The 27,837-nt window shown below is 43.7% G+C and overlaps 1 protein-coding gene across 2 annotated transcripts in view; it reads right to left on the reverse strand.

Annotated features, from left to right (window-relative positions):
- The window catches only part of FERMT1 (fermitin family member 1), a 57,363-nt gene continuing 30,827 nt past the window's right edge, over positions 1,302–27,837 (reverse strand). Inside the window, exons 7-15 of one of the 2 annotated variants that reach the window (XM_021077598.1) lie at positions 26,547–26,654; positions 24,172–24,303; positions 22,266–22,315; positions 11,107–11,231; positions 9,832–9,938; positions 7,442–7,663; positions 6,735–6,859; positions 4,662–4,803; positions 1,302–2,502 (exon numbers count right to left, since the gene is read on the reverse strand). In XM_021077598.1, coding sequence (XP_020933257.1) covers positions 2,329–2,502; positions 4,662–4,803; positions 6,735–6,859; positions 7,442–7,663; positions 9,832–9,938; positions 11,107–11,231; positions 22,266–22,315; positions 24,172–24,303; positions 26,547–26,654 — 1,185 coding nt within the window. In that variant the 3' untranslated portion in view covers positions 1,302–2,328. The remainder of the gene's footprint in view (positions 2,503–4,661; positions 4,804–6,734; positions 6,860–7,441; positions 7,664–9,831; positions 9,939–11,106; positions 11,232–22,265; positions 22,316–24,171; positions 24,304–26,546; positions 26,655–27,837) is intronic. The other variant, XM_001927818.5, reaches the window with a different exon arrangement.

A 27,837-nucleotide genomic window follows, 5' to 3' on the forward strand; every position in this document is an offset into this window, starting at 1 on the left:
CTCTATTTCATGGACCAGATTTTCCAAGTGCCTAAGCCACATCTGGGCTGTAAGCTAGGCCTCAGAAGCTCAGGTGTTGCCTGGAGATTCTTCATTAACATTCACCTCTAAGGAAAGGCTGAAAGAGGAATTTCCAGTGACAGCTTCTGGCTCAGGGCTTAGGGCAAGGCTGTCTCGAGATGGCCCCCAGAACTGTGGACATCTCTCTTCTCAAACGGCTTTGCTGGAAGATAAAACAACAGCTATTTTTTTCGGGCATCTGAGCTCCAGCCAGATGCCCTGAGGTTTGCAACCTAAAGGAATTTCAAAGTGGAAACAGGTTTTTTGTTTGTTTTGTTTTTTGGCTTTTTTTTTTTTTTTTTCTTTTTTAGTGCAGGGCATATGGACGGTCCCAGGCAAGGAGTTGAACTGAAGCTACAGCTGCTGATCTACACCACAGCCACAGCAATGCCAGATCAGAGCCATGCCTGTGAAACATGAGCCACAGCTCATGGCAATAATGGATCCTTAACCCACTGAGCGAGGCCAGGGATCGAACTCGTGTCCTCATGGATACTGCTCAGATTTGTTTCCACTGCCCCACGACGGGACCTCCTGGAAACAGTTTCTGCCTTACCTTTACAACCTACCACCTTTGTGTGACAGGAGAATATTTACAAGAACATACTAAAATATACCTGATATTTATGGCTACCCCCAGTACAACATTTTATCCTCTGAAAACTCACTCTTCTCAGCATTGACAAACTGAAACAGAAAAGGACAGTTGAGGCAGCTGTTAACTGGCCCATGTTCATGTCTCAAGGCAGACAGAACAGAGCAAAAAGCAGAGGGAAAGAAAAGTCTATTATCAGCTTTTGATTCACTAAAGCCAAAGGCCTTGAGGTGAAAGAACACTGAGGAGTGATAAGAGCAAGGCTTCTCTACCCCACAGACTGGCCAGTGGCTGGGTAGACTGAAGCCACTGGGGAAGCTGACAGCCCTTGAACTTGGTCGTCTTTGGTGACAGGTCTGCCCTGCGTCCTGCTCTTCTCCCTGACTGGTTGTGATGGAGAGCTCGCTGAGTGCCTCAGGCTGGGAGGTGGATTTTTTTTTTTTTTTCTTCTTGCCTTTTGAGTGGCACCTGCAGCACATGAAAATTCCCTAGCTAGAGGTCGAAGTGGAGCTACAGCTGTTAGCCTACATGACAGCCACAGCAATGTAGGATCCTTAACCCACTGAGCAGGGCCAGGGATCGAACCCAAATCCTCATGGATAGTTGGATTTGGTGCCTCTGCGCTACAACGGGAACTCCCAGGAGGTGGCTTTTATGGGGAGAACTAGGCCTGTCTTCCTGAGCCCTAACTCAGAGTAGAAGTAGTTTAGACATGGAATGGGTCTGAGGGATGGGTTTTCCTAAATCCTGGTGTCACTATTTCTTCCAGAAGGACCTACAGGTGGCTGAGAGAGCCCCAGGAATGCGATGGGCTTGTGGATGGGGCAGTAGCCTAAGAGCATCGATATCCAAGACCAGATGGGTCAACAGTCACCTCAGCAGATGCCACTCTGGACTGATGACACTGAGGGCCATTACCCTGGCCCCTTGTTGCCATCTGGTACCAGGTAACCCCACCTTTCCCCAGGCCTTTACCCCCCCCAGACCTTGACCTCTAGGACAGGAGTGTATATGTGGATTCCCTTTGCCATTTTCACACAGCAGGAGTTACAAGCTATTTCTGTTAAGGAAAGCTATTTCTTTTCATACCTGAGTGTATGGAATAAGATTTGTCCCTGCTGAACATGATAGCACAGGGAAACTTATTCAATATTGTGTAATAACCTTATGGGAAAAGAATCTGAGAAGGACTGAATACATGAATATGTATAACTGATTCACTTTGCCGTATGCCTGAAATCAACACAACTTTATACGTCAACTATATTCCAATAAAATAAAAAAAGATTTCTCTCTGCTACATGTACCTTGAACCTTCGTCTTTGCTCTGATTTAGCAACAAAGCAGATCAGCACAAGGACAACCTCTAGTCATACACCTGCAGGGCCTGCAGGTCACAGAAATGTAGCTACAGGCTGGGCTTTAGAGCAGTGTCCCCGACCTCCCCCATCCCACTGACAGAAGAGCTTATTAGCTGAGTTCCCCTCTAGCCCTGGTAGCACCGGGCAAAACGAGGACAGGGATATGCTGGGCAGGGTGTTTGAAATGAGGCAAGGGTCTCGGGGTTCGGTGACGATGACTGCTCCCAGTCTGGCATGGATACACGGGATGGGCCGTGGACCCAGCGCCCAGCGAGGCCCGCCCTCTGTGTAGGCCCAGCAGGCCTGCCTTGCTCACTCCTGACCACCGGTCAGCTTGTGGAACAGGTCCTCGTCGAGCGACTCATTCTGGTCCTTGGAGCGTGTGGACAGGAAAATGTAGCCCCCGATGTACTCGTGCACAATTTTGCAATCCGCGCTCAGGCAGGTGAACGCGATGGAGACGTTCTGGTCAAACTCGATGGCCACCTGCGAGGGGTAGGCACAGGGTCGTTTACGCTGACAAGGACGGAAGAGAAAAGGCTGGAGGCGGTCCCAGAGCCCAGTAAGGGCTGCTGTAGTGCTGCTGATTGATAGACATATTTCCTCCCAACCCCCCCAAAATCCACCCTTCCATCAAAGCCTTCTAACCCTCTGCGCCCCCTTGTGGTGTTGGCTTTGCTGCACACCTGGCAAAACATCCCAATGCCCACTATGCCTTTTTATGTCCTGTCTGTCTCTGGCTTAGACGAAAAAACTGTCAGCACTCCTTGTGTTGAGGGGCGGAGGGCTTTGCGGATTTTTTAATGGAGAAGAAAAGGCTCATGTGAATCTTCCTGCAGCCATGGCCCTCACTCCTTCCTAGGTGGAGGTCATAAACTCAAGAAAGCACTAGAAAGAACTGAAGTGGCACTTGCTCTCCCCCCTTGGCTGCCCACTGTGATCAGCTGGGGACCTTTAAGAATCACTGATCTCAATTTGTGGTTGCCAAGGGGGAGGATGAGGGAGTGGGATGGACTGGGAGTTTGGGGTTAACAGATGCAAACGATTTCTTTCTTCCTTCCTTCCTTCCTTCCTTCCTTCCTTCCTTCCTTCCTTCCTTCTTTCTTTCTTTCTTCCTTCCTTCCTTCTTTCTTTCTTTCTTTCTTTCTTTCCTTTTCTTTCCTTCTTTCCTTCCTTCCTTTCCTTCTTTCCTTCTTTCTTTCTTTCTTTTTTTTTTTTGCTTTTTAGTGCCGCAGTTGGGGGATATGGAAATTCTTAGCCACAACAGGAACCCCTTAAACTATTACAATTTAGAATGGATAAGCAATGAGGTCCTCCTGTATTGCACAGGGAACCATATCCAATCACTTGTGATATAACATGATGGAAGATGATATGAGAGAAAGAGTGTGTATTACATACGACTGGGTCACTTTGCTGTATAGCAGAAATTGACAGAACAATGTCAATCAACTATAATATAAAAATTAAAAGAAAAAAGAGGAGTTCCCATCGTGGCTCAGCAGAAACGAATCTGACTAGGAACAATGAGGTTGTGGGTTCGATCCCTGGCCTCCCTCAGTGGGTTAAGGATCCAGCATTGCTGTGAGCTGTGGTGTAGGTCACAGACGAGGCTTGGATCTGGCGTAGCTGTGGCTGTGGTGTAGGCCAGCAGCTGAGTTCTGATTAAACCCCTAGCCTGGGAACCTCCATATGCCACAGATATGGCACTAAAAAGCAAAAAAAAAAAAAAAAAAAAAAAGAATCACTGATTTCGGTGGCTCCAGAGTCAGATTTATGTGGCCTTGAGGAGGCACCAAGGTTTTCAAGCCACTGCTTTAGGGGCCATCTGATCTCAGACCTTCCTTCTGCAAATGAGACCAGATGGTCAACAGCTCTGCTGAGAGGAATCCGTGGTTCTTCAAGAAAAATATGTGAGTCTCTTATGTGCCCTCTATGTTGATGGCTTTCTACTGGTAAAATGAGAATGCCAATGGATTGTGGTAAGAGGTCCTATAATAGCAACAGCAGAATGTTTTAAATCATCAGGACACTTGGGAGCCTTTGACTTGATCTAGCACCTCCCATGACAGAGGCTTGGCTTGACTTGGTTCCTAGGATGGAGCTGATGGGGATGAGAGGCTGGGGGCTCCTAAACTCAGAAGCTAAACTTTCCTCCATCACCCCTGTGAACCTCACTAGCTACTCTGGTACTTTCGTCTTTGGGACTGGAATGCTGTGCAGATGAGCAGTTGAGCTTCTGGGTCTTCACCACTGACACCTCTTGGCAGCCAGTCAGATGAAATCTGTTTTAGATTTATTTTGTATGCTATTTATATCTCGGATGATTTCTGCTAAATAATTATTGGCCTAAATCTTATATAATCCTATGCTGAGTTGAAGGAAATTAATCAAACTGGTTCAGCAATTTTAAAGTCTGTCTGTAGGGAAACTAAGCCAACTGGTGTTAATTCAGAAGCATTTGGCTTGTGCTTGTTAGAAAACTGCCCAGAACTGCATGTGATTATTTTAAGACCTTTCCCATATGCCTGGGTTTCTGAGCTCTAAGTAGAAGGACACCTTTTTAAAATCAGAACAACCTGCAGTTCTGAGGGGACACACATTTATAGGCTCAACACTGAATATACCCCAAACTTTCCCTTTACCTGCCGGATTTCCCAGTTTACATTCCACTGTTTCATATTCGTGAATCTCCACGTTGTAATTGGAATTCCACTGTTTGCATCGATTCTAATCAACCTATTATATGAAACTCCCAGAATGTCATCTTTCTTGCTTCCTTTAAATCTGAAAATAAAAATTAATTAAAAGATGCAGAGTACCCCTGTGGTGCAGCAGGCTAAGGATTTGGCATTGTCACTGCTCTGGCTGGGGTTTGATCCCTGGCCTGGAAACTTTCACATGCTGAGTGCTCAAGGCCAAAAAAAAATTAAAAAGATACTACTGATTCCTGTAACATGATGTTCATTCACATACAACTTCTTAGAGATAACATAAAGATTTCAAAATCTTTTTTTTGGAGGGGGCTACACCCACAGCAAATTGAAGTTCCCAGGCTAGGGGTTGAATCAGAGCTGCAGCTGTCAGCCTGCACCACAGCCACAGCAATGCCAGATCTGAGCTGCGTCTGCAACCTACACCACAGCTCATGGCAACGCCACAACAAGAACTCCCTCTAAGTCATTTCTGAAGAACAGACAACGAGGGGTTCACTTTCCACAGAAGGGCATTTTTATTGTGATAGAATATGAAGAGTGGAGAGAATTAAGGCTGTCCAGCAGACATGATTTAAGTGAAACTGACATCAGAGGAAAGCAAACGAAGAGGCAGTCAAGTCCACTAGTTCAAAATTAGCACCAACTCTGTATGCCAGGCACCCTTCTAGGCCCTGGGTTTAAAGCTGTATCCTGTCTGTGACCTACACAGACAGAAAGCTCCTGACTTCATGGAGCCTGGATTCACTGTGTGTGGGGAGAGGGTCATGAATCAATGAAATATATGGGTTCGATAAGGTCATGGAGAATAAAGCACAGAAGTGCTTTACTGGGAAGGGAGCACTGGTGATGAGGTGTCAAAATTTTAAACAGAAAGTCAGGGAAGATCTCATGCCTGTGAGGGAGTGAGCCAGGGGGATATATGGGGAAAGAGTGTCTTAGGCAGAGGGCCTGGTCAGCACAATGGCTGGAGGGTTTTTTTTGTTTTTTTTTTTCCCCATGCTCAGGGCCCTGCCAAGAGGCCAGTATGGCTGGGCCCAGTGAAGGAGGGGAGTGGGGAGGATGTAGAATTCAAGAGCTGAGGTCTTGTAGGGCCTCTGCAAGGATGTGGCTCTTACTCCAAGTGTGACATGATGGCTTCGGATGGTGGTGAGCAGAGGCCTGATGTGGGTGGACTGAGATCTTTCAAAGGATGACTCTGGCTGCTAAGTGGAAAACTTAGGGGACACAGGAGAAGCAGAGAGACCAGGTAGGCACTCTGAACAGAGGTATGGAAGATTGTTACGAGTAGCCGAAAGTGTACAGGCCATTTGTGAAAAGACGGCATTCTAAAATTAAAAAAAAAAAAAAAAAAAAGGCGTTCCCGTCGTGGTGCAGTGGAAACGAATTTGACTAGGAACAATGAGGTTGGGGTTTGATCCCTGGCCTCACTCAGTGGGTTAAGATTCCAGCATTGCTGTGAGCTGTGGTGTAGGCTGCAGATGAGGCTCGGATCCCGTGTTGCTGTAGCTGTGGCCTAGGCTGGTGGCTACAGCTCTGACTGGACCCCTAGCCTGGGAACCTCCATATGCCGTGGGTGTGGTCCTAAAAATAAAATAAAATTAAATTAAATTAAATTAAGAAAAAAAAGGGTTCTACATTCTAGACCAAATGAGAATAAACTGGGCTCCAAGGAAGCCTCTTAAAACTGAACAGAGGAGTTCCCATTGTGGCTCAGTGGTTAGCGAACCCGACTGGCATCCATGAGGACGAGGGTTGTATCCCTGGCCTCGCTCAGTGGGTTAAGGATCTGGCGTTGCTGTGGGCTGTGGTGTAGGTCATAGACACAGCTTGGATCTGGCGTTGCTGTGGCTGTGGCGCAGGCCGGTGGCTACAGCTCCGATTGGACCCCTAGCCTGGGAACCTCCATATGCTGCAGGTGCGGCCCTAAAAAGACAAATAAATAAACAAACAAATAAATAATAAAACTGAACAGAAAGAGAGGCAAGGGAACACTGTGATCACCTGACAAGGTAGTAAGTGAGGCCGAATTCCGGTAAGGACTGCCACGCCTGGATGAACTGCAGCTTGGCTTCGACCAGGGGCATCTGGGCCACGTTCTGGTGGGCTTCCAGGATGCGGGCTGCCAGCTAAGCAGAAGCGGGACATGACAAATCCTCCTTAGCGATCATCCTGAGGGCTCCAGGGCCCCAGAGACAAGAATGAATGCAAGGCCCAACTGCAGCTGCACAGGACAATGCCTTCCCATTCATTCATTCATTCTCTCTTTTTCTAGAATACATGCAAATCACTGGGAGAAACAGGATCAGCCAACACAGATGCTTCTAAGATTCATGTAGGTGAAGACTTGCTCGTCCTTCTTTCTGGGGTCTGCAGACGCCTCAGACAAGGGTTCTACTTGAATCAGTTTATCTGTGTAACTTTCAACCCACTCTTATGGAAACCCAGTTTAAAATTTTAATTTGTGGGGAACAAATCATTCTTTTAATATCAAGTTTGTTCTGTGAATACTGCCATGTTCACTGAGCAGTATAGCTACTGCTAACAAAATTAACAGTAATTTCTTTGTATCATCAAAGACCTAGTTCATAGTCAAATTGCCCCATCAGCTGATTTTTCATGATGAGAGTCTCCATAATTTTAATTCTTCATTTGATTTCAGAAAATGCAGGATTTAATGCAAACAATCACCCCAGCAAGATTAGCAGTACCTGTTTAGACTTGTGCTTTTTTGCACACCGAGGTGACACAAAACACTCCGGGTTCATGTCCATGTTTTCGAGGCCGGAAGCCATCAGAGATGCTGCATTCCGGTTTTTCATCCTCAGAAAAGAAAGGATATTGAGGACTTCGGGCTGGTAGGAGCTGTCTGCCATGGTTTTGCCCTTCGATGCCAAGATGCAGGCAGCCATCCACTGGGCATATTGAGTCTCCTGCAGCAAACACCAGAAGGCTGAGAAGCGAGTTTGAGTGCAAAGCTGCCATGCTGGCAACAGAGCAGGACCTGGGCTCTCACCACTCTGGCACAAAACCGTCACCTTCCCAGCAAGGGAAGATGCAATTCTGACTGGCTGTTAATCACCTCACTTAACACTCAATGAGAGCTTTGGAGTCCCGTGTTGAGTTTCTAGACACCAAAGGGCCAGAGAACAGGAATGTCAGTTTTGAGAAATTCCACATAGGAAACCTTGCATTTAAAGATGAACCAGGGGGAGTTCCACTGGGGCTCAGCAGGAATGAACCCACTAGGATCCATGAGGATAATGGTTTGATCTCTGGCCTCGCTCAAGAGGGTTAAGGATCTGGTGTTGCTCTGAGCTGTGATGTAGGTCACAGACTCTGCCTGGATACCAAATTGCTGTGGTGGAGGTTGGCAGTTTCAGCTCCAATTCTGTCCCTAGCCTGGGAATTTCCATATGCTGCCGGTGTGGCCCTAAAAAAGACCAAAAAAAGAAAAAAAAAAAAAAAGATGAACCAGGGAGGAGTTCCCATTGTGGCTCAGTGGTAATGAACCCAAGTAGTATCTGAGAGGAGTTGGGTTTGATTCCTGGCCTTGATCTGTGGGTAAGGATTTGGCGTGGCTATGGTGTAGGATCCCGAGTTTCTATGGCTGTGGCATAGGCCAGCAGCTGCAGCTCCTATTCCCCCTCTAGCCTGGGAACTTCCATATGCCGCAGGTGTGGACCTAAAAAAAAGATGAACCAGGGACACAAAGGCGCAGCATGGAGCACAGACAGATGAAAACCCCAAACTACTGGAGAGTTTCCTTGATCTATACTTCCATTTTCTTTTTTTTTTTTTTTTGTCTTTTGTCTTTTTTTGTTGTTGTTGTTGTTGTTATTGTTGCTATTTCTTGGGCTGCTCCCGCGGCATATGGAGGTTCCCAGGCTAGGGGCTGAATCGGAGCTGTAGCCACCGGCCTACGCCAGAGCCACAGCAACACGGGATCCGAGCCTCGTCTGCAACCTACACCACAGCTCACGGCAACGCCGGATCCTTAACCCACTGAGCGAGGGCAGGGACCGAACCCGCAACCTCATGGTTCCTAGTCGGATTCGTTAACCACTGCGCCACGACGGGAACGCCTATACTTCCATTTTCATCTCAAGACTTATCTCTATGACAGAAGAAAATGAGGAAAAATCATTAAATGATTTCCCATATTATTTCTACCATGGCCCATCCCTAGTAAAGTTTCTAATTCCATGGTAGGTATCAGGTCCACTGGTGGCATCTGAACCACTTAGAGGTGGCTTTTATTGTTCTTTTAATGTCTGTCCCCACTTGTTACCTCAGGGAGGGGAGGGAGTGGTCCCAGAAGGCGATGCAGGTGAAGAGTGGAATGAATTCTTCAGAGCAGCGGTTAAGTGTGGTTCACTGAATCCCTGGCCTTGGTCTTCACCCTCCTAGCATCCACACCTCATGCTATGTAATTTTATAGTCCCTCCCTCCAGAGCCAGGGTGTAATTTCCCATCTCTTGACTTGACCTGGCCATGGATGTGTGTTCGCCAATGGAACATGGTGGGCATCATCACTGAAAGAGTGCTTAAGCTTTAGGTGCTCTCACCCATTCCCAGTTCCCATCTGGCACTTTTGTCCTCACTATGAGAAGAGCCTACCCAGGCAGCCTGGGACCCAGAATAAATCCCATGAGCTCAACCTGCAGTAAGGAGCCGAGCCAGCTGCCACCAGCCTGAATCATCCAACCCAGCCTCCCTGTGATGCTCCAGAAATGAATATTTATTGGTATGTGTCCTTGTGATTTTTTTTTTTTTAAGGCCACACTATCGCATATGGAAGTTCCTGGGCCAGGGATTGAATCTGAGCTGCAGCTGTGACCTACGCCATAGCTGCAGCAACATGGGATCCTTTAACCCACTGTGCCTGACCTGGGATTGAACCTGCGCCTCCACAGTGATGCAAGCCACTGCGGCTGGATTCTTAACCCACTGCACCACAGTGGGAATTCCCATGACCTTGTGATTTTGTGATTGTTACAAAGCAATAGCTAAGTGCTCTGATTTGAAAAGACACCTCAGATGGTTTGTCTTGAGGCTTAATAAAGGTGATGTGACTTAACATGTTTGTGGTTTTACTTACGTGGTCACATCTCAGATACACTTCATTCATCCCATCAGCAATGGGGATCAGTAACTTGATTCCAAATTTTCTCCCTGCCACATTTACATCTGGCACAACTTCACAGCCTACAGGATAAAAGGCAGGGACAGCACTGAGTCTGAGACATCTCTTCAACAAATAGCAGATGTGTGTCTAAAACAAAGACTTCAAACATGTCCCCTCCGATTTGATTCTCTGCTAAAAAAAATGAGGAGCAAGCTGATGACATTAATTAAAGGATAACTAAACAAGGTTGATGAGAAATTAGCATGGATAAATAAAAATATTTTATGGATTTCTAAAATGAATCATCAATAAAATTTTCAGGTTGATTTGACTATTCTAACTCATTGGAACCATTATTGAATTTAAACTTTGAAATAAATCAAGGCAGAGGGAATTCTTTAATCGTCACAACGACAACGGCATTGAATGCACCAGTGAATTAAAATTTTCAGTTAGTGCAGTTACCAGCACACTGCCACTTTCAGAAATTAGAAGACATGCAAGTGACACTGAATTAAACATAACTATTCTGGAATTCAGAAAGCTTTTCAGGATCCAACAATGTCTAAAATACTACATTTATTCATTTTAGTTTTAAAATATTTATTATTTTTCATGGATGTGTAGTTGATTTACAACACTAAATTATTCACTAAATTTATTAGTTTCAGGTATATAGCATACTGATTACTGAATCAGCATGCTTGTACTCATGTACTGTGTTTATTTATTTATTTAGTTAGTTTTTTTGTCTTTTTAAGGCCACACCAATGGCATATGGAGGTCCTCAGGCTAGGGGTACAATTGGAGCTGTAGCCGCCAGCCTACAACACAGCCACAGCTGAGCCATGTCTTCAACCTATACCACAGCTCATGGCAATGCCAGATCCTTAACCCACTGAGTGAGGCCAGGATCAAACCTGCATCCTCATGGAGGCTAATTAGTTTGTTAACCATGGAGCCACTATGGGAACTCCCACGAACTGCATTTATAACACTAATTACCATTATTTCAGACACTTGGACACACTGTCCAAGGGACTGTGTAACGCAAACAACCATTCCCAGGTCCACATTTGGGATGCACGCTTCCCTGGGAGCAGGAGCTGCAGGCAAGCTGCAATTTTGAAACCAGGGACAGACGGAAAGGTTCCGGTGGGAGTAAACCTTGCTTCACTGGTTGGAGTCGTGGCTTTCATCTGCTCCCTGGGCCTCCCTAAGTCATACCAAGATGTAGGGCCCTCTTACCTCTAAGATTTAGTTTTTCTACTGGTTCTCCTTGTTCAAGCTCCTTGTTTTTAAAGTAGGCTATAGATGTGTCTTTAAAGACGAACCAATATTGTTTGAAAGCTTTTAATATTAGCTTCTTGGGCCTGCAAATTAAAGTACAGCCAGAGTTTGAAAAACCATCTGGAAATGTAAGACACATTACAAATTCAAGGGGAATCAAGATGCTCTAGAGACCCTTTCAAACAACATCCTCTTTATTTTTATTTTATTTTTTTTAAACTTTTTTATTTTTATTTTATTTTATTTATTTATTTTTTTTTTTTTTTTGTCTTTTTTTGCTATTTCTTTGGGCCGCTCTCGTGGCATATGGAGGTTCCCAGCCTAGGGGCCGAATCGGAGCTGTAGCCACCGGCCTATGCCAGAGCCACAGCAACTCGGGATCCGAGCCGCGTCTGCAACCTACACCACAGCTCACGGCAACGCCGGATCCTTAACCCACTGAGCAAGGCCAGGGATCGAACCCACAACCTCATGGTTCTTAGTCGGATTCGTTAACCACTGCGCCACGACAGGAACTCCCCTCTTTATTTTTAAAAACAATTTTCAAATTGCTAACTCGTTTCTAAAAAACTGAAAGTGGTTTATATCTTTATTCTTATTTTTTTCTAGGGCCATACCTATGGCATATGGTTAGGGGTTGAAGAGGACCTGCAGCTGCATGCCTATGACACAGACGGAGCAATACAGGATCCAAGCCACATTGGGACCTACGCCACAGCTCATGGCAATGCTGGATCCTTAATCCATTGAGCAAGCCCAGGGATTGAACCTGCATCCTCATGTATACCAGTTGGGTTCTTAACCTGTTGAGCCATAATGAAACTCCTGGGGTTTTGATATGAGGTGAGGTTATTGCAAAATATCAGGAATTGGACCAGCGGGGACCACATGCTGACTCTGCTACTACCTGAAAGTGTGACCCTGGGACAGATACTTCATCTGCCTGGGCCATGTGCCCTGCAACTGTATGACGGGGAGGCTATCGACCTCCAACTCACAGGGCTTCCGTGAGGATGGAGAGAGCTCATCTCTGCAAATGGCAAATGGAACTGCTTGACAAATTATCGTCGTTACTATGACCATGATGATCTGAGAAACATCCATGAATCTAGTGACATCTAAAAAATTTTCTTTGTCTTTTTGTCTTTTTAGGGCCACACCTGTGGCATATGGAGGTTCCCAGGCTAGGGGTCCAATTGGAGCTGTAGCCGCTGGCCTACACCACTGCCAAGCAATGCCAGATCCAAGCCTCGTCTGTGACCTACACCACAGCTCACAGCGATGCCGGATCCTTAACCCACTGATCAAGGCCAGGGATTGAACCTGTGTCTCATGGACACTAGTTGGATTCATTAACCACTGAGCATGATGGGAACTCCTAGTGACATCTAAAATGTTAGTTTATTTCTTGAATCTGAAAAAGGCTGTCAATATGGACAGCAATCACAATCTTCAACTTAGCAGACATAAAAATCAGATGTAAAAGTAAGCAACCTTTTCTGTACTTTCCTCTTGACCCTTAGGAAACACCACCTGAAAATTCCAGGGGACCATGGAAATCACCAGAATCTACAGCTGATCTATATAGACTCCACTGTTATTAAAAAATATTTTGGGGGAGTTCCCGTCGTGGCTCAGCGGTTGACAAATCTGACTCGGAACCATGAGATTGCAGGTTCGATCCCTGGCCTTGCTCAGTGGGTTGAGGATCCGGCGTTGCTGTGAGCTGTGGTGTAGGCTGGCGGCTACAGCTCCGATTGGACCCCTGGCCTGGGAACCTCCATGTGCTGCGGGAGTGGCCCTAGATAAGGCAAAAAAAAAAAAAAGACTATATATATATATAAAAAAAATATATATATATATATATTTTGGGGATTTCCCATTGTGGCTTAGCAGGTTAAGAACCTGACATAGTGTCCATGAGGATGTGGGTTCGATCCCTGGCCTCACTCGGTGGGTTAAGGATCTAGTGTTGCCGTGAACTCTGGTGTAGGTCACAGATGCAGCTTGGATCTGTGTGGCTGTGGCTGTGACGTAGGCTGGCAGCTGTAGCTCCAGTTTGACCCCTAGCCTGGTAACTTCCGTATGCCAAAGGTGTGGTCCTAAAAAGAAAAACAATTTGGGGGGGTAATCAGATTTCCAGCCATGACACCTGTGGGGGCTAGGAAACTTTGTACTCTGGGCTAGAACAAGGTTGGTGGTGCCAATGGCAGGCTGGGTCATTCAAAATAGAAGGGAAGTGGGTACAGAGGGACAGAAAAAAGGTACTAGGAATTGTATGTGGTTCAGTGGAAGGATCCCAGCCTTGGGGGTGGGTCAGGGTATCTCATGTCAGAAGGTATATTTCTGTATTCAAGAACAGGAGGGGAATTCCCATCTTGGCGCATCAGAAATGAATCTGACTAGGAACCATGAGGTTGCAAGTTTGATGCCTGGCCTTGCTCAGTGGGTTAAGGATCCGTGAGCTGTGGTGTAGGTCCCAGATGTGGCTCAGATCTGGCATTGCTGTGGCTGGGGCATAGGCCAGCAGCAACACCCTAGCCTGGGAACCTCCATATGCTACAGGTGTGGCCCTAAAAAGATAAAAGACATAAAAAAAAAAAAAGAACAGGAAGGAGTTCCAATTGTGGCTCAGCGGTAAATGAACCTGACTTGTATCCATGAGGAAGTGGGTTTGATTCTTGGCCTTGCTCAGTGGGTTAAGGATCCAGCATTGCTGTGAGCTGTGGTGTAGGTTGCAGAGGTGGCTCGGATTTCAAGTTGCTGTGGCTGTGATGTAGGCTAGCGGCTACAGCTCTGATTGGATTCCTAGCCTGGGACATACGCTGCTGTTGAGTCCATAAAAAAACAAAAAAACAACAAAAAAAGAAGGGGTTAGCTGCACTCAGATGTAATTCTGGGCAAGCCTTTTAACATGTCAGTACTAGTCTTTCCTTAGCTGCAAACATGTTATCATAACACAAAGATGAGGGAGAAGATGTTCATTAAAAAAACAATGTAGGACCTTCTGCTCTGGTTCAGTGGGTTAAGAGTATGACTGCAGCAGCTCAGGTCGCTGTGGAGGTGTGGGTTCAATCTCTGGCCTGGTGCACTGGGTTAAAGGATCTGGTGTTGCCGCAGCTTCCACCTGGGTTCAGTCCCTGTCTTGAGAACTTCCATATGCTGCGGGTGTGGCCATAAAAAAACAACAAATAAAAAAACCACAATCCAAACCAATATATTACAGTAGATGATCACATAACAATTATAAAATAAAATTGAAAAACATCGTATGGGATTAACATTTCTAGGATTTAGAAAATCACTGCATTAAAATAGTTGATTTATTTATTTATTTTTGTCTTTTTAGGGCCATACCCGAGGCATATGGTGGTTCCCAAGCTAGGGGCCTAATCAGAGCTGCACTGAGTGAGGCCAGGGATTGAACCACATCCTTATGGAGACAACACTGGGTCCTCAACCTGTTGAGCCACAACAGGAACTCCTGCTTGTCCTTTTAACTGGACTGTAAGAGGATCAAAAGATCTTTTTTTTTTTTTTGTCTTTTAGGGCTGCACCCATGGCACATGGAGGGTTCCAGGCTAGGGATCAAATAGGAGCTGCAGCTGCTGGCTACACCACAATGAGGGAAACACAGGATGTGAGCCGCATCTTTGACCTACACCACAGCTCACAGCAACACTGGATCCTCAGCCCACTAAGCAAGGCCAAGGATAGAACCCGCATCCTCATGGATACTAGTTGGGTTAACCAATGAGCCATGATAGGAATTCTGGATCAAAAGATCTTAAATTCCCTCTACTATCTGCTTCCAGTATGGTTAACCCTCCAGCTGTTTTCGTACATCCCCAAAACTAATGATTATTGCTCCCATTCCTTGTCCCAGAGGCTGAAACTGAAGCATGGCAGGGAAGAAGGAGTGGGGAAAGAGGCTGTACATCCACAGGGATGCAACAGTCCTTTGTACACTGAAAACTACAGGACGTTGCTGAAAGAAACTAGAGAAGACACAAAAAAATGGAAAGACACTCCATGCTCATGGATTAGAAAAATCAACACAGTTGAACTGCCTATATTACCTAAAGCAATCTACAGATTTAATGCAATCCCTATCAAAATCTTAAGGACATTTTTCACAGAAATAGAATGAAAAATTCTAAAGTTTATAGACAGCCACATGGAAAAGAATGAAATGAGAACGCTCCCTAACACCATACACAAAAATAAACTCAAATGGATTAAAGACCTAGATATAAGACCAGACACTATCACACTCTAGAGGAAAACATGGGCCAAACACTCTCTGACATAAACGACAGCAACATCGTCTCAGATCCACCTCTTAGAGTATTGACAATAAAAACAAAAATAAACAAATGGGACTTAATCAAACTTCAAAATTTCTGCACAGCAAAGGAAACCCTAAACAAAATGAAAAGACAACCCACAGAGTGGCAGAAAATCTTTGCAGGTGAATCAACTGACAAGGGATTAATCTACAAAATCTATAAACACCTTCTGCAGCTCAATACCAAAAAAACACAAACAACCCCATCCAAAAATGGGCAGAAGATCTAAACAGACAGTTCTCCAAAGAAGACATACAGATGGCCAAGAAACACATGAAAAGATGTTCAACATCACTCATTATTAGAGAGATGCAAATCAAAACCACTCTGAGGTACCACCTGACACCAGCCAGAATGGTCATCATCCAAAAGTCTACAAACAATAAGTGCTGGAGAGGGTGTGGAGAAAAAGGAACCCTAGTACACTGTTGGTGGGATTGTAAATTGGTGCAACCACGGTGGAAAGCAGTATGGAGATGCCTCAGAAAACGAAACATAGAACTACCATTTGATCCAGCAATCCCACTCCTGGGCACCTACCCAGAGAAAACCATGACTCGCAAAAACACGTGTACTCCACTGTTCATTGCAGCACTATTTACAATAGCCAAAACATGGAAACAACCTAAATGCCCATTGACAGAGGAGTGGATCAAGAAGAGGTGGTACATATACACGATGGAATATTACTCAGCCATTAAAAAGAACAAAATACCGGCATTTTTTTGCAACATGGATGGACCTAGAAACTATCATGCTAAGTGAAGTCAGCCATACAATGAGACACCAACATCAAATGCTTTCACTGACATGTGGAATCTGAAAAAAGGACAGACTGAACTTCTTTGCAGAACAGATGCTGACTCATAGACATTGAAAAACTTATGGTCTCTGGAGGAGACAGTTTGGGGGTGGGGGATGTGCTTGGGTTATGGGATAGAAATCTTGTGAAATTGGATTGTTATGATCATTATACAACTACAGATGTGATAAATAAAAAAAATTAAAAAATAAAGTTTATATGGAACCACAGATAACTCTGAACAGTCAAAGAAGTCGTCAGAAAAGAACGAAGCTGAAGGTATTGAATTCTCTCATTTTAAACTATATCACAAAGCCACTGTAGTCAAAACAGCATGGTATGGCAGAAAAACCCATGCATAAATGGACAATTATTTTATGATAAAGGAGAAAAAGCACTTTGGAGAAAGAAGTCTCTTCAATAAATGGTGTTGGGAAAACTGGACTGCTACAGGCAAACAACAACAACAACAACAATAACAACAACAAACCAAAACTACATTGCTATTTCACACCATACACAAAATTAACTCAGAATGGATTAAGATTAAAGGTTTGAATGCAAGACTAGAAACCATAAAACTCCTAGAACAAAACATAGTTGGTATGCCTAAATTTGCTAACATTGCTGAGACATTGGTCTTAGCAATATCTTTCTAGATAAGTCTCCCCAGGCAAGGGAAACAAAAGCAAAATTTAAAACATTTGATTACATAAAACTAAAAACCTTCTGTACAGCAAAGGAAACTATCAACAAAATGAATAGATAAGCTACTGAATAGGAGAAGATATTTGTGAATGATATATCAAATAACTGTTAACATCCAAAATATATATATAAAGAGTTTGTCCAACTCAACAACAACAAAAACCAACTCAGTTAAAAACTGGGTAGAGGACTCAATAGACCTTTTTCCAAAGAAGACATACAGGTAGCTAACAGCACATGAAAAGATGTTTAACACCACTAATTCTTAGGTAAATGCAAATCAAAACCTTGAAGGTTAAAATCATCTCATGTCCAGCTATAATCAAAACTAAAAGAAGTTAAGTATTGGAGAGGATGTGGAGAAAACGGAACCCTCTTATATGGTTGGTAAGAATGCAAACTGGTGTAGCCGCCCCGGAAAACAATATGGAGATTCCTCAAAAAATGAGGAATAGAACTACTATATGACCCAGCAATTCCATTCTGGGTATTTATCCAAAAGAATATGAAAATAATAATTTGAAAAGATAGATACACCCCCATGTTCCTTGTGGCATTATTTACAATAGTTAAAACATGGAAAAAAAAATAAAACATGGAAACAACCAAAGTGTCCACTGATGATAGATGAATGGATCAAGAAGATGAGGAATATATATAGACCACACACAGTGGAATGAATATTAGCACAGAGCAGAATGAAATCTTGCCGCTTGTGACCACATGGATGGACTTTGAGGGTATTGCGTTAAGTGAAATCAGACAGAAAGACAAATACAGTATGACTTCACTGGTATGTGGAATACAAAAAACTAATAAAAGAACAACAACAAAAAAAAGACAAAATAAATAAACCAAACCAAATAAAAACAAACACCTAGATAGCGATATGGGAGTAGTAGTTACTAGAGGGGGAGGGGGAGGGGGGAGGGGGTGGGGAGGGAGGGGGCAATGGTTAAAGGTGAACTGTATGGTGACGGACAGAAACTAAATTGCTGGTGGTGAGCATGCTGTAGGGTATACAAAAGTAGAAATACAACATTGTACTTATGAAACTTACATGTTATAAATCAGTTACTTCAATAAAAATAAGTTAAAAAAAAAGCAATCAAATGTTACTGAAGAACGACAACAGAAAAAAAGAAAAAAGAATGAGCGTCTCAAATATTCATGCAGTTCATAGTCGAAAGAGGGAAACACACAAGTACATAAATACAATAAATACTTGCTCGTTAAAAGGTAGTGTAGGATGGAGTTCCTGTTGTGGCACAGCAGAAACAAATCTGACTAGGAACCACGAGGTTTCGGGTTCGATCCCTGGCCTCGCTCAGTGGGTTAAGGATCCAGTGTTGCCATGAGCTGTGGTGTAGGTTGCAGACACAGTTCAGATCTGGCATTGCTGTGGCTCTGGCATAGGCTGGCAGCAACAGGTCCGATTAGACCCCTAGCCTGAGAACCTCCATGTGCTGTGGTGTGGCCCTAAAAGGACAAAATATTAAAAATAATAATAAATAAATGAATAAATAAATAAATAAAATAAAATCCGGTAAGTCAGACACCAAGGCTATGGGAGTGGTAACAGAGGACACAGCATCTAAACACAGAATGAAAGATTACTGGAATTTGATGTGGGAATAGGGAAAAACAATTTCAAAAATAAACTAGGCAGAGTTCCCATCGTGGCTCAGCCAAAATGAACCTGTCTAGCATCCATGAGGATGCAGGTTCAATCCCTAGCCTCGCTCAGCGGGTTAAGGATCTGGTATTGCCGTGAGCTATGGTGTAGGCCAGCAGCTACAGCTCTGATTCGACCCCTAGCCTGGGAACCTCCATATGCTGCTGGTGCAGCTTTAATTCAAATGAATGAATGAATGAATGAATAAACTTTAGGCAACTGTGTGTGCAAAATGCAGAGGCAAGTCCGAGGTGGACACGGGGTAAAAGTGGAGACAACACTTCTTGGACATCTGGCTCGCTCTGGGTGCTGAGTTGAGCCCTGGTGATGGGTGAAGGGGTAGTTTCTCAGCCACAGCACTTCTATGTGCAGGCCAGATGGAGACAAGAATTGCAAGCAAGCTGGGGCCATGGTGGGACTGATGTTAGGCCAAAAAGGTGGGCTTTACTTTCTAGAAAAATGGTTCTCAAACTCTAGTGTTCATCAGAATTGGAAGGGAACTTTTGGAGATCCCCAAATCTGGCCCCAGTCTCAGAGATTCCTATTCAGCAGGTCCAGCTTGGGGCTCAGGTATCTGCATTTTAAGTAAGCTTTCCTAACATCGTTCCCTACTTTGAGAAACACTAGTCTAGACCAGGAATCTCCAAACGAAAACTGGGTACAGCTCATCTTTAAAGTACTTTGAGTACCTATACACGAACATATTTACAACTATTTATTTATATTTTATAACATTTACATTATAAAGCTTACACAAAATAAATTACAAATAAAGATATACAGAAGTTCCCTGGCAGCTCAGTGGGTTAAGGATCTGGCATTGTCACTGCAGCAGCTCAGGTCACTGCTGTGGCTCAGGTTTGATCCCTAGTTTCACTTCAAGATCAACTTTGTGGAGTTCCTATTGTGGCTCAGTGGGTTAAGAACCCAGCATAGTGTCTGTGAGCATGCGGGTTTGATCCCTGGCCTTGCTCAGTGGGTTAAGGATCCACATTGCTGCAAGCTTCCAGGTAGGTCGAAAACGTGGCACACATGTGGCTGTGGTGTAGGCCAGCAGCTGCAGCTTCGATTTGACCCCTGGCCTGGGGAACTTCCATATGCTGCAGGTGCACCATACAAAGAAAAGAAAAAAAGATAAACTTTGTATTGACAATCTTTGGTTTGTATTTTATCCTACATTCATATGAATTTATAGCAAGATTGCGATTTGCATATTAGACCAGATGCCACGTTGCTGGGAAGTCAAGTCCGCTATTTACATAGGGGTTTAGTAGATGTTGTTTAAGGGAAAAAAACAGCTTCACTCTTAAAGAAAAAAAAAAAAAATCAAGGGCTAATTCAGTACTCTTCTCCTGAGGAGGAAGGAGGCTCAGAGAAACTAAGGGTCTTTAAGGGTCACACACCAGCCTCTAGGAACAGAGTGCCATTCTCCAACCTCCTTTCTCCATTCCTTTTTCCTTTTTTGGTTCATCTCCCCCTTCCTCCTTCATCTCTTTCTTTCATAAACCATTTTATATATTACATTCAATGTCTTGAGATAAAACGTCGGCTTGGCTGGAGTTCCCGTTGTGGCACAGAGGAAACAAATCCGGCTAGTATCCATGAGAATGCAGATTAGATCCCTGGCCTCGCTCAGTGGGTCCGAGATCCAGCCTTGCCATGGGCTGTGGTGTAGGTTGCAGATGTGGCTCGGATCCCAAGTTGCTGTGGCTGCGGCGTAGGCCGGCAGCTGCAGCTCCAATTCGACGACCTCTAGCCTGGGAAGCTCCACATGCCAGGGGGGGAACCCTAAAAAAAAAAAAAAAAAAAAAAAAAAAAAAAGAAAGAAAAAAAATGTCCGTTGGCCAAAATGAGGACATTTTTGTAATTTTTAGTTTAACAGTCACCCTAAAGTGACACGAATGCAGGACTTAACTCCAAAATACCATCTCCTTCGTCAAAAACACCTTCGGAAGAAAATTTCACCATTTGGTTTGAGAAGACCTCGATCTGCTCTATATAGAGAATATGGCAACTGAATTTCTTTCAAGAAAAATGATTAATAATTTATAAAGCTATATGTGTAGATTCAAATGATTATTTTTTCCCTTATCGTTCTGACAATAACAATATGCACGCTTGCAACTATTTAGGCCTCGAAGGTTAAATGAATGACCCTATTGTATGGGACCATCTGCTACAATCACATTAAAAACAACACAACTTGTAGAAACCCCAGTGCTTGTTTCTTATTTATAGCTGATTCATTGTTCATTCTTTCCAAGTCTGTCTTTGCATCAGGTGTTAACAAAAGCAACTTGAGTTTCTTTTCAAGCCAATGACTCAGTGAAGGGTCAGTGTGTTAAGACAAGTCAAAAACCATAAAGTAACTGATAGAACTTCAAAGAGACCTTATTCCTTTCATCGTAACCACCCTGACACCATCACGAAAGGGCAGTCCTCTCTTTTCAAGAAATAAAAGACTTCCCTGCCTTCTTAACAGTTTCAGATTGATTGGAGGTGACTGGGGAGTTTATCAGAAATACTTTAACAGGCAAAGATAGATAAAAAAAGGTGACTACTCTCTATAAGCCCAGGATCAAAGTTCTAGAGACAATATATTTTTAAACCATGAAAGAGCCTTCAAATGGCGTCACAGTCCTGAGCAGGTACACTGCAGAAGGAACTCTGTCTGGCACATGTGCTGATTATCGCTAACGCTTTATTTTTAAAATATTTATTTATTTATTTGTTTATTTATTTATTTTAGGGCTGCACCTGAGGCATATAGAAGTTCTCAGGCTAGGGGATAAATCAGAGCTGCAGCTGCTGGCCACAGCAATGCCAGATCCGAGCTGTGTCTGAAACCTACACTACAGCTCATGGCAACCCTGGATCCTTAGCCTACTGAGTGTGGCCTGGGATCAAACCTGAGTTCTCATGGATACTGGTGGGGTTCATTACCGCTGAGCCACAATGGGAACTCCTCCACTACTGTTTTTTTTTTTTTTCTTGTCTTTTGTCTTTTTTAGGGCTGAACCCATGGCATATGGAGGTTCCCAGGCTAGGGGTCTAATTGGAGCTACAGTCCCTGGCCTACGCCACAGCCACAGCAACTCCAGATCCGAGCTGCATCTATGACCTATACCACAGTTCACAGTGGTGCTGGATCCTTAACCCACTGAGTGAGGCAAGGGATCGAACCTGAAACTTCATGATTCCTAGTCAGATTTGTTTCTGCTGTGCCACGACAGGAACTCCATCCTCCACCACCTTTTAATGAACAAGTACAATGAGGTAGGCACCTTGCTCAATGCTGCATGTGCATTATTTAATTTAAATCTCCCAACGAGCCCTAAAGGAGGTATACCCCCATTTTATAGATCAGGAAAGTGAGGCTCAGAGACATAGGGACAAGCCCTGAGATCACTCACCGGTGTGCACTGGGAAGCCAGGCCTCCATCCACCATCTGTCTGATGCCAAACTCAGGCTCTTACCTTGGAACCAAAAACCTGCCTTCTGAATGTTCTGTTTAAAATCCTGGACCCTTTACCTGCAAGATTTTGCTAGGAGTAACTTCTTTCTCCTTCAAGGGTGACTTACCTAAATAATTTGAGATTATCTGCAAGTTTAGGGATATCAGTAATGTCCTCCTGAGGAAAAGCAAATAACATTTCACAAGCAGTAATTAGACAGGTGGTGACACTCTATACCCGCACTGCCCCATACTGCAGTACCAGCCATGTATGGGTAGTTACATGCAAATTAGCAAAAATTAAATAAACTGAAAAACAGTTTCTCCATCACACTAGCTACTGGCAGTACTTACTTCGGGGGTGGTGTGGGGAGGGTTGGGACTGGGATCAGGCACCTGTGGGGCTTTTGGGGTGACTGGTATGGTTCTAGTTCTTGATGTGGGTAGTGACTTGGGTGATAATTCAACACTAATTCGTTTTGTATTTTTTCACTTTTCTGTGTCATATATTACACAAAGGAAAAAAATAGATGAAAAAAATTGACCACACACCATTATTCAAGTTAAAAATTTGAGTTAGAAACTACTACTTTTATGTACAAACAAAATACCTGACAATTTTTATATCAGAGTGGATAAGGTTAGCTACATTTAGTTCACTGATTAAACTCTCAGACGGAAAACCTGGTTCAAAGTTCATTCTGTGGAAGGTTGGTGCCTATTTTCAAACTGAAAAGCCTTTGTTTGGCATCACATAAAAATACTAGGGGAGGTGAGGAGGAATTTCTTCTCCCCTGCCTGGCACAGTGGGTTAAAGGATCCCTATTGCTGCAGTTGCAGTGTAGGTGGAAACCGTGGCTCAGATCTGATCCCCGGCCTAGGAACTCCACATGCCACGGGGTGGCCAAAAAAAAAAAAAAAGGTATCCTTTTTCCTTTGTACCTCTATTAGTGGAGGCAGCAGATAAAAGAAAAGTCTGGAGTTCCCGTTGTGGCGCAGTGGTTAATGAATCCGACTAGGAACCATGAGGTTGTGGGTTTGGTCCCTGGCCTTGCTCAGTGGGTTAAAGGATCCGGCGTTGCCGTGAGCTATGGTGTAGGCCAGCAGCTACAGCTCCAATTCAATCCCTAGCCTGGGAACCTCCATATGCCCAGGGAGAGCCCTAGAAAAGGCATAAAGACACACACACACACAAGAAAGTCTGAGTCAGGGCCTGAATCTCTAGAATCTTGGAATTTAGTTTGAAGTATTTGCTTTTGCATGACATCAGTTTCCTATTTTAAGGAATTTAATCATAAGAAAACACACATTAAATACATAAGAATATAGTGACTCATTTTTATCTATTACTCTTTTGTACCCAGTTACAATGAGTCTACCTCTCTGATTCAATGTGATTAAACGAATGATTAAAGAAGTTAAACAAAAGGGTGGCTCTTAACGAATGAGTCAAACCAGGAGGGGCATTCCAGTTATAAAGCTGACATTCAGCCACCTGTCATGGATAAGGAGTAAGGGGTGACAAGCAGTGTTGTTTCTTTATGTCTTACTGGAGAATCTTTTTTTCCTGAAGTCATAAGGGTTCAGGAACTTTTTTACAACATCCACCAGCAATGTGTGACTCATCAACAGGTAATAAGGTTTTGTATCTGAAGCATTGTCTCTATTTTCACAGCTACCCCATTCTTCCAGACTTAAAGGGCCAATTCCTCCTTCCATACCAGTGAAATGGGGCCCTCAGCAGTCTTTCCTTCATATCAAGGTAGCTTATCCTTAAGAAGAAACGCAATACCAAAGAACTGTCATTGGGAGTAATGAAAAGACCTTACAGTCCCTTATAGAACCGACCTAAGAAAAGCCAGTCAGTCCTTGCTAGGTTTAAGTTTGTCAGATGAAGTCAGCATGTCTTTTTTCAAAATCAGACAAAACAGCCCCATATTTATAATAATAAAAAAAGCTCATCTATATATTGGTTAATCAGTCACACCACACTTTATCCAAACCACACTTCTGAATTATCAGAAATATTCATACCAAAGCGCTGTCTGCTTTTCCACCTTCCAGGGTCACTTCCAAATTAGAAAGTGCTGCTTCTACTTCGTCAATCTCAGACTCATTTGTAAAATCCTGTGTTTCAGTGGACAATGACAGTTTGCTAATGTGATACTGCAATGAAAACAGAGGTTTCAGAAACACTTTAAACACAAATGAATCCAGTAGCCATTTCTTCTTTGCAGACAACTCTCCTATAATACCTAATACCCAACATCTCCTGGAAGGACATCTCCCACCTATGCAGGGACAATGACTTTTTTTTTTTTTTTTTTTTGTCTTTTTGCCATTTCTGGGGCCGCTCCTACGGCATATGGAGGTTCCCAGGCTAGGGGTCCAATCGGAGCTGTCGCCACCAGCCTACGCCAGAGTCACAGCAACATGGGATCCGAGTCGTGTTTGCAACCTACACCACAGCTCATGGCAACGCCAGATCCTTAGCCCACTGAGCAAGGCCAGGGATAGAACCCGCAACCTCATGGTTCCTAGTCAGATTCGTTAACCACTGCGCCACGACGGGAACTCCATTGACATTTTAATTTAAATTATTTTGACATTTGTGGTTCGTCGTGTTCAAACTTGATTCTTTTCCATCACTGACTGACCTTGTGGTGCAAAAGAGATGAGGACGGCAAGACCAAGGTCCTTATCTCTTCTGCACTTATAAGATGTGCCCGTTGGTGAGTTATAAGGAATATTTTATTTATTTATTTACTGTGTCTTTTTTTTTTTTAGGGCCGCACTCATGGCATATGGAGGTTCTCAGGCTAGGGGTTGAATTGGAGCTATAGCTGCTGGCCTACACCACAACCACAGCAACGTCAGATGTTAGCTGCATTTGCAACCTACACCACAGCTCATGGCAATGCTGGATCCTTAGCCCACTGAGTGATGTCATGGATCGAACCCGCAACCTCATGCTTACTAGTCGGATTCATTTCCACTGAGCCACGATGGTAACTCTTATAAGGAATATTTTAAATTTAAATTTACTATCCTCAAAACCCTAAACAAAACGAAAAGACAATCACAGAATGGGAGAAAATATTTGCAAATGAAGCAACTGAGAAGGGCTTAATCTCCAAAATACATAAAAACTCTTGTAGCCCAATACCAAAATACCCCACCAAAAAATGGGCAGAAGATCTACATAGACAATTCTCCAAAGAAGACATACAGATGGCCAAAAAACATATGAAAAGATGTTCAACATCACTAATTATTAGAGAAATGCAAATCAAAACTACTACCACCTTACACCAGCCAGAATGGTCATCATCAAAAAGTCTACAAACAATAAATGCTGGAGAGGGTGTGGAGAAAAGGGAACCCTTTTACACTGTTGGTGGGAATGTAAATTGGTGCAACCACAATGGAAAATAGTATGGAGATTCCTCAAAAAACTAAACAGAATTACCATTTGATTCACCAATCCCACTCCTGGGCATCTATCCAGAGAAGATACATGTAACCCAGTGTTCATTGCAGCACTATATACAACAGCAACCTAAATGTCCCCCAACAGAGGAGTGGTTTAAGAAGATGTACATAAACACAATGGAATATTACTCAGCCATAAAAAGGAATGAAATAATGGCACTTGCATCACAATGGATGGACCTAGAAATTACCATACTAAGTGAAGTTAGACAGTGAGACATAAATATGCTATCACTTAAATGTGGAATCTAAAAAAAGGATACAGTGAACTCATCTGCAGAACAGAAAATGACTCACAGACTTTGAAAAACTTATGGTTACCAAAGGAGACAGGTTGCGGAGGGGTGGGAGGGTAGGCTAGAGATTTGGGATAGAAATTTTGTGAAACTGGGTTGTGATGATGGTTGTACAACTATACACATAATAAAATTCATTGAATTTAAAAATAAATAAATAAATTTACTACTCTTGGAGTTCCCTGGTGGCTCAGAGGGTTGAGGACTTAGCATTGTTACTGCTGTGGCACATGTTTGATCCCTCACCTGGGAACTTCCATATGCTGCGGTGAGGCCAAAAAAATTTTTTTTACTACCTTCATTTTCAGCTTTTTCAAAGAAAAAAATCAGTATGAAGAAAATGAAACTTTAGGAGTTCCCGCCATGGTACAGTGGAAATGAATCCGACTAGGAACCATGAGGTTACAGGTTAGATCCCTGGCCGTGCTCAGTGGGTTAAGAATCCGTGTTGCTATGAGCTATGGTTTAGGTTGCAGACGAGGCTCGGATTTGATGTTGCTGTGGCTGTGGTGTAGGCAGGCAGCTGTAGCTTCAGTTTGACCCCTAGCCTGGGAACCTCTATATGCTGAAAGTGCAGCCCTAAAAAGCAAATTCTGGAAAAAGGTACAAATGTTCCCTTACCTGTAGTGCTGCAAAGATCAACATTTCTTCTTCTGTGCAGTCGATTTCTTCTAAGAGAATGGCCCATCTGGCTTGTTCATAGAGCTGGTTTATTCGGACAGCATCATACTACAGAGAGAAACAGGTACGTGAGTGTGCATGTGTATGAGTGGGCATATTTACATCCCACAATACAAAAGTTCTGGAATAACTGAGGCCATTCCTTGTTCATCAGATGCAATAAACTTTAGTTCAGGTAACAGAAAGAAATGCTTCCATCCTTCCACTGCCCCAGCTCATTTTACTTCTGAATTAAGACCTTTATGACAATATTTTCCAGAGCTTCTTCAAGGTACCAAACCAATCCATCTTAGATTCTATTATTTTCCCTTTTTTATCACACTTCTATTGGAAGGAAAAACAGGTCATGAAATGGTTTATGTGATAACTAATAAAAAGGAGAAAGGGTCCCCAGGCTGATTTGTAGATTGTGTAATTCTTTTTTTTCTGTTTTTGTTTTTTCTTGCTTTTTAGGGCTGCACCTGGGCATATGGAGGATCCCAGGCTAGGGGTCGAACTGGAGCTACAGCTGCCAGCCTAGGCCACAGCAACATCAGATCCGAGCTGCGTCTTCGACCTATACCACAGCCCATGGCAATGCTGGATACTCAACCCTCTGAGCGAGGCCAGGATTGAACCCAAAACCTCATGGTTCCTAGTCGGATTTGTTTCCCCTGTGCCACGACAGCTACTCCTAGACTGTGTAATTCTAATTAGAATCTGACAAGGGTTTTTAGTGGAACTTCATAAAAGTTGATGAAGTTGAATCAGAAAAGAAAAATTTTATATATCTTCAAGAACTCTTTTTTTTTTTGCTTTTTAGGGCTGCAGGTGCAGCATATGGAAGTTCCAAGCTAGAGACTGAATCAGAGCTATAGCTGCCAGCCTACACCACAGCGACAGCAACAAGGATCTGAGTCGCATCTGTGGCCTATGCCACAGCTCATGGCAATGTGGGATCCTTAACCCACTGAGCAGGGCCAAGGATCGAATTCGCATCCTCTTGGATACTTTTTTTTTTTTTTTTTTTTTTGTCTTTTTTGCTATTTCTTGGGCCGCTCCCGCGGCATATGGAGGTTCCCAGGCTAGGGGTCGAATCAGAGCTGTAGCCACCAGCCTACACCAGAGCCACAGCAACGTGGGATCCGAGCCGCGTCTGCAGCCTACACCACAGCTCAGGGCAACGCCAGATCATTAACCCACTGAGCAAGGCAGGGATTGAACCCGAAACCTCATGACTCTTAGTCGGATT

Source organism: Sus scrofa, chromosome 17, assembly GCF_000003025.6.
Source record: "Sus scrofa isolate TJ Tabasco breed Duroc chromosome 17, Sscrofa11.1, whole genome shotgun sequence".
NCBI lineage: Eukaryota > Metazoa > Chordata > Mammalia > Artiodactyla > Suidae > Sus > Sus scrofa.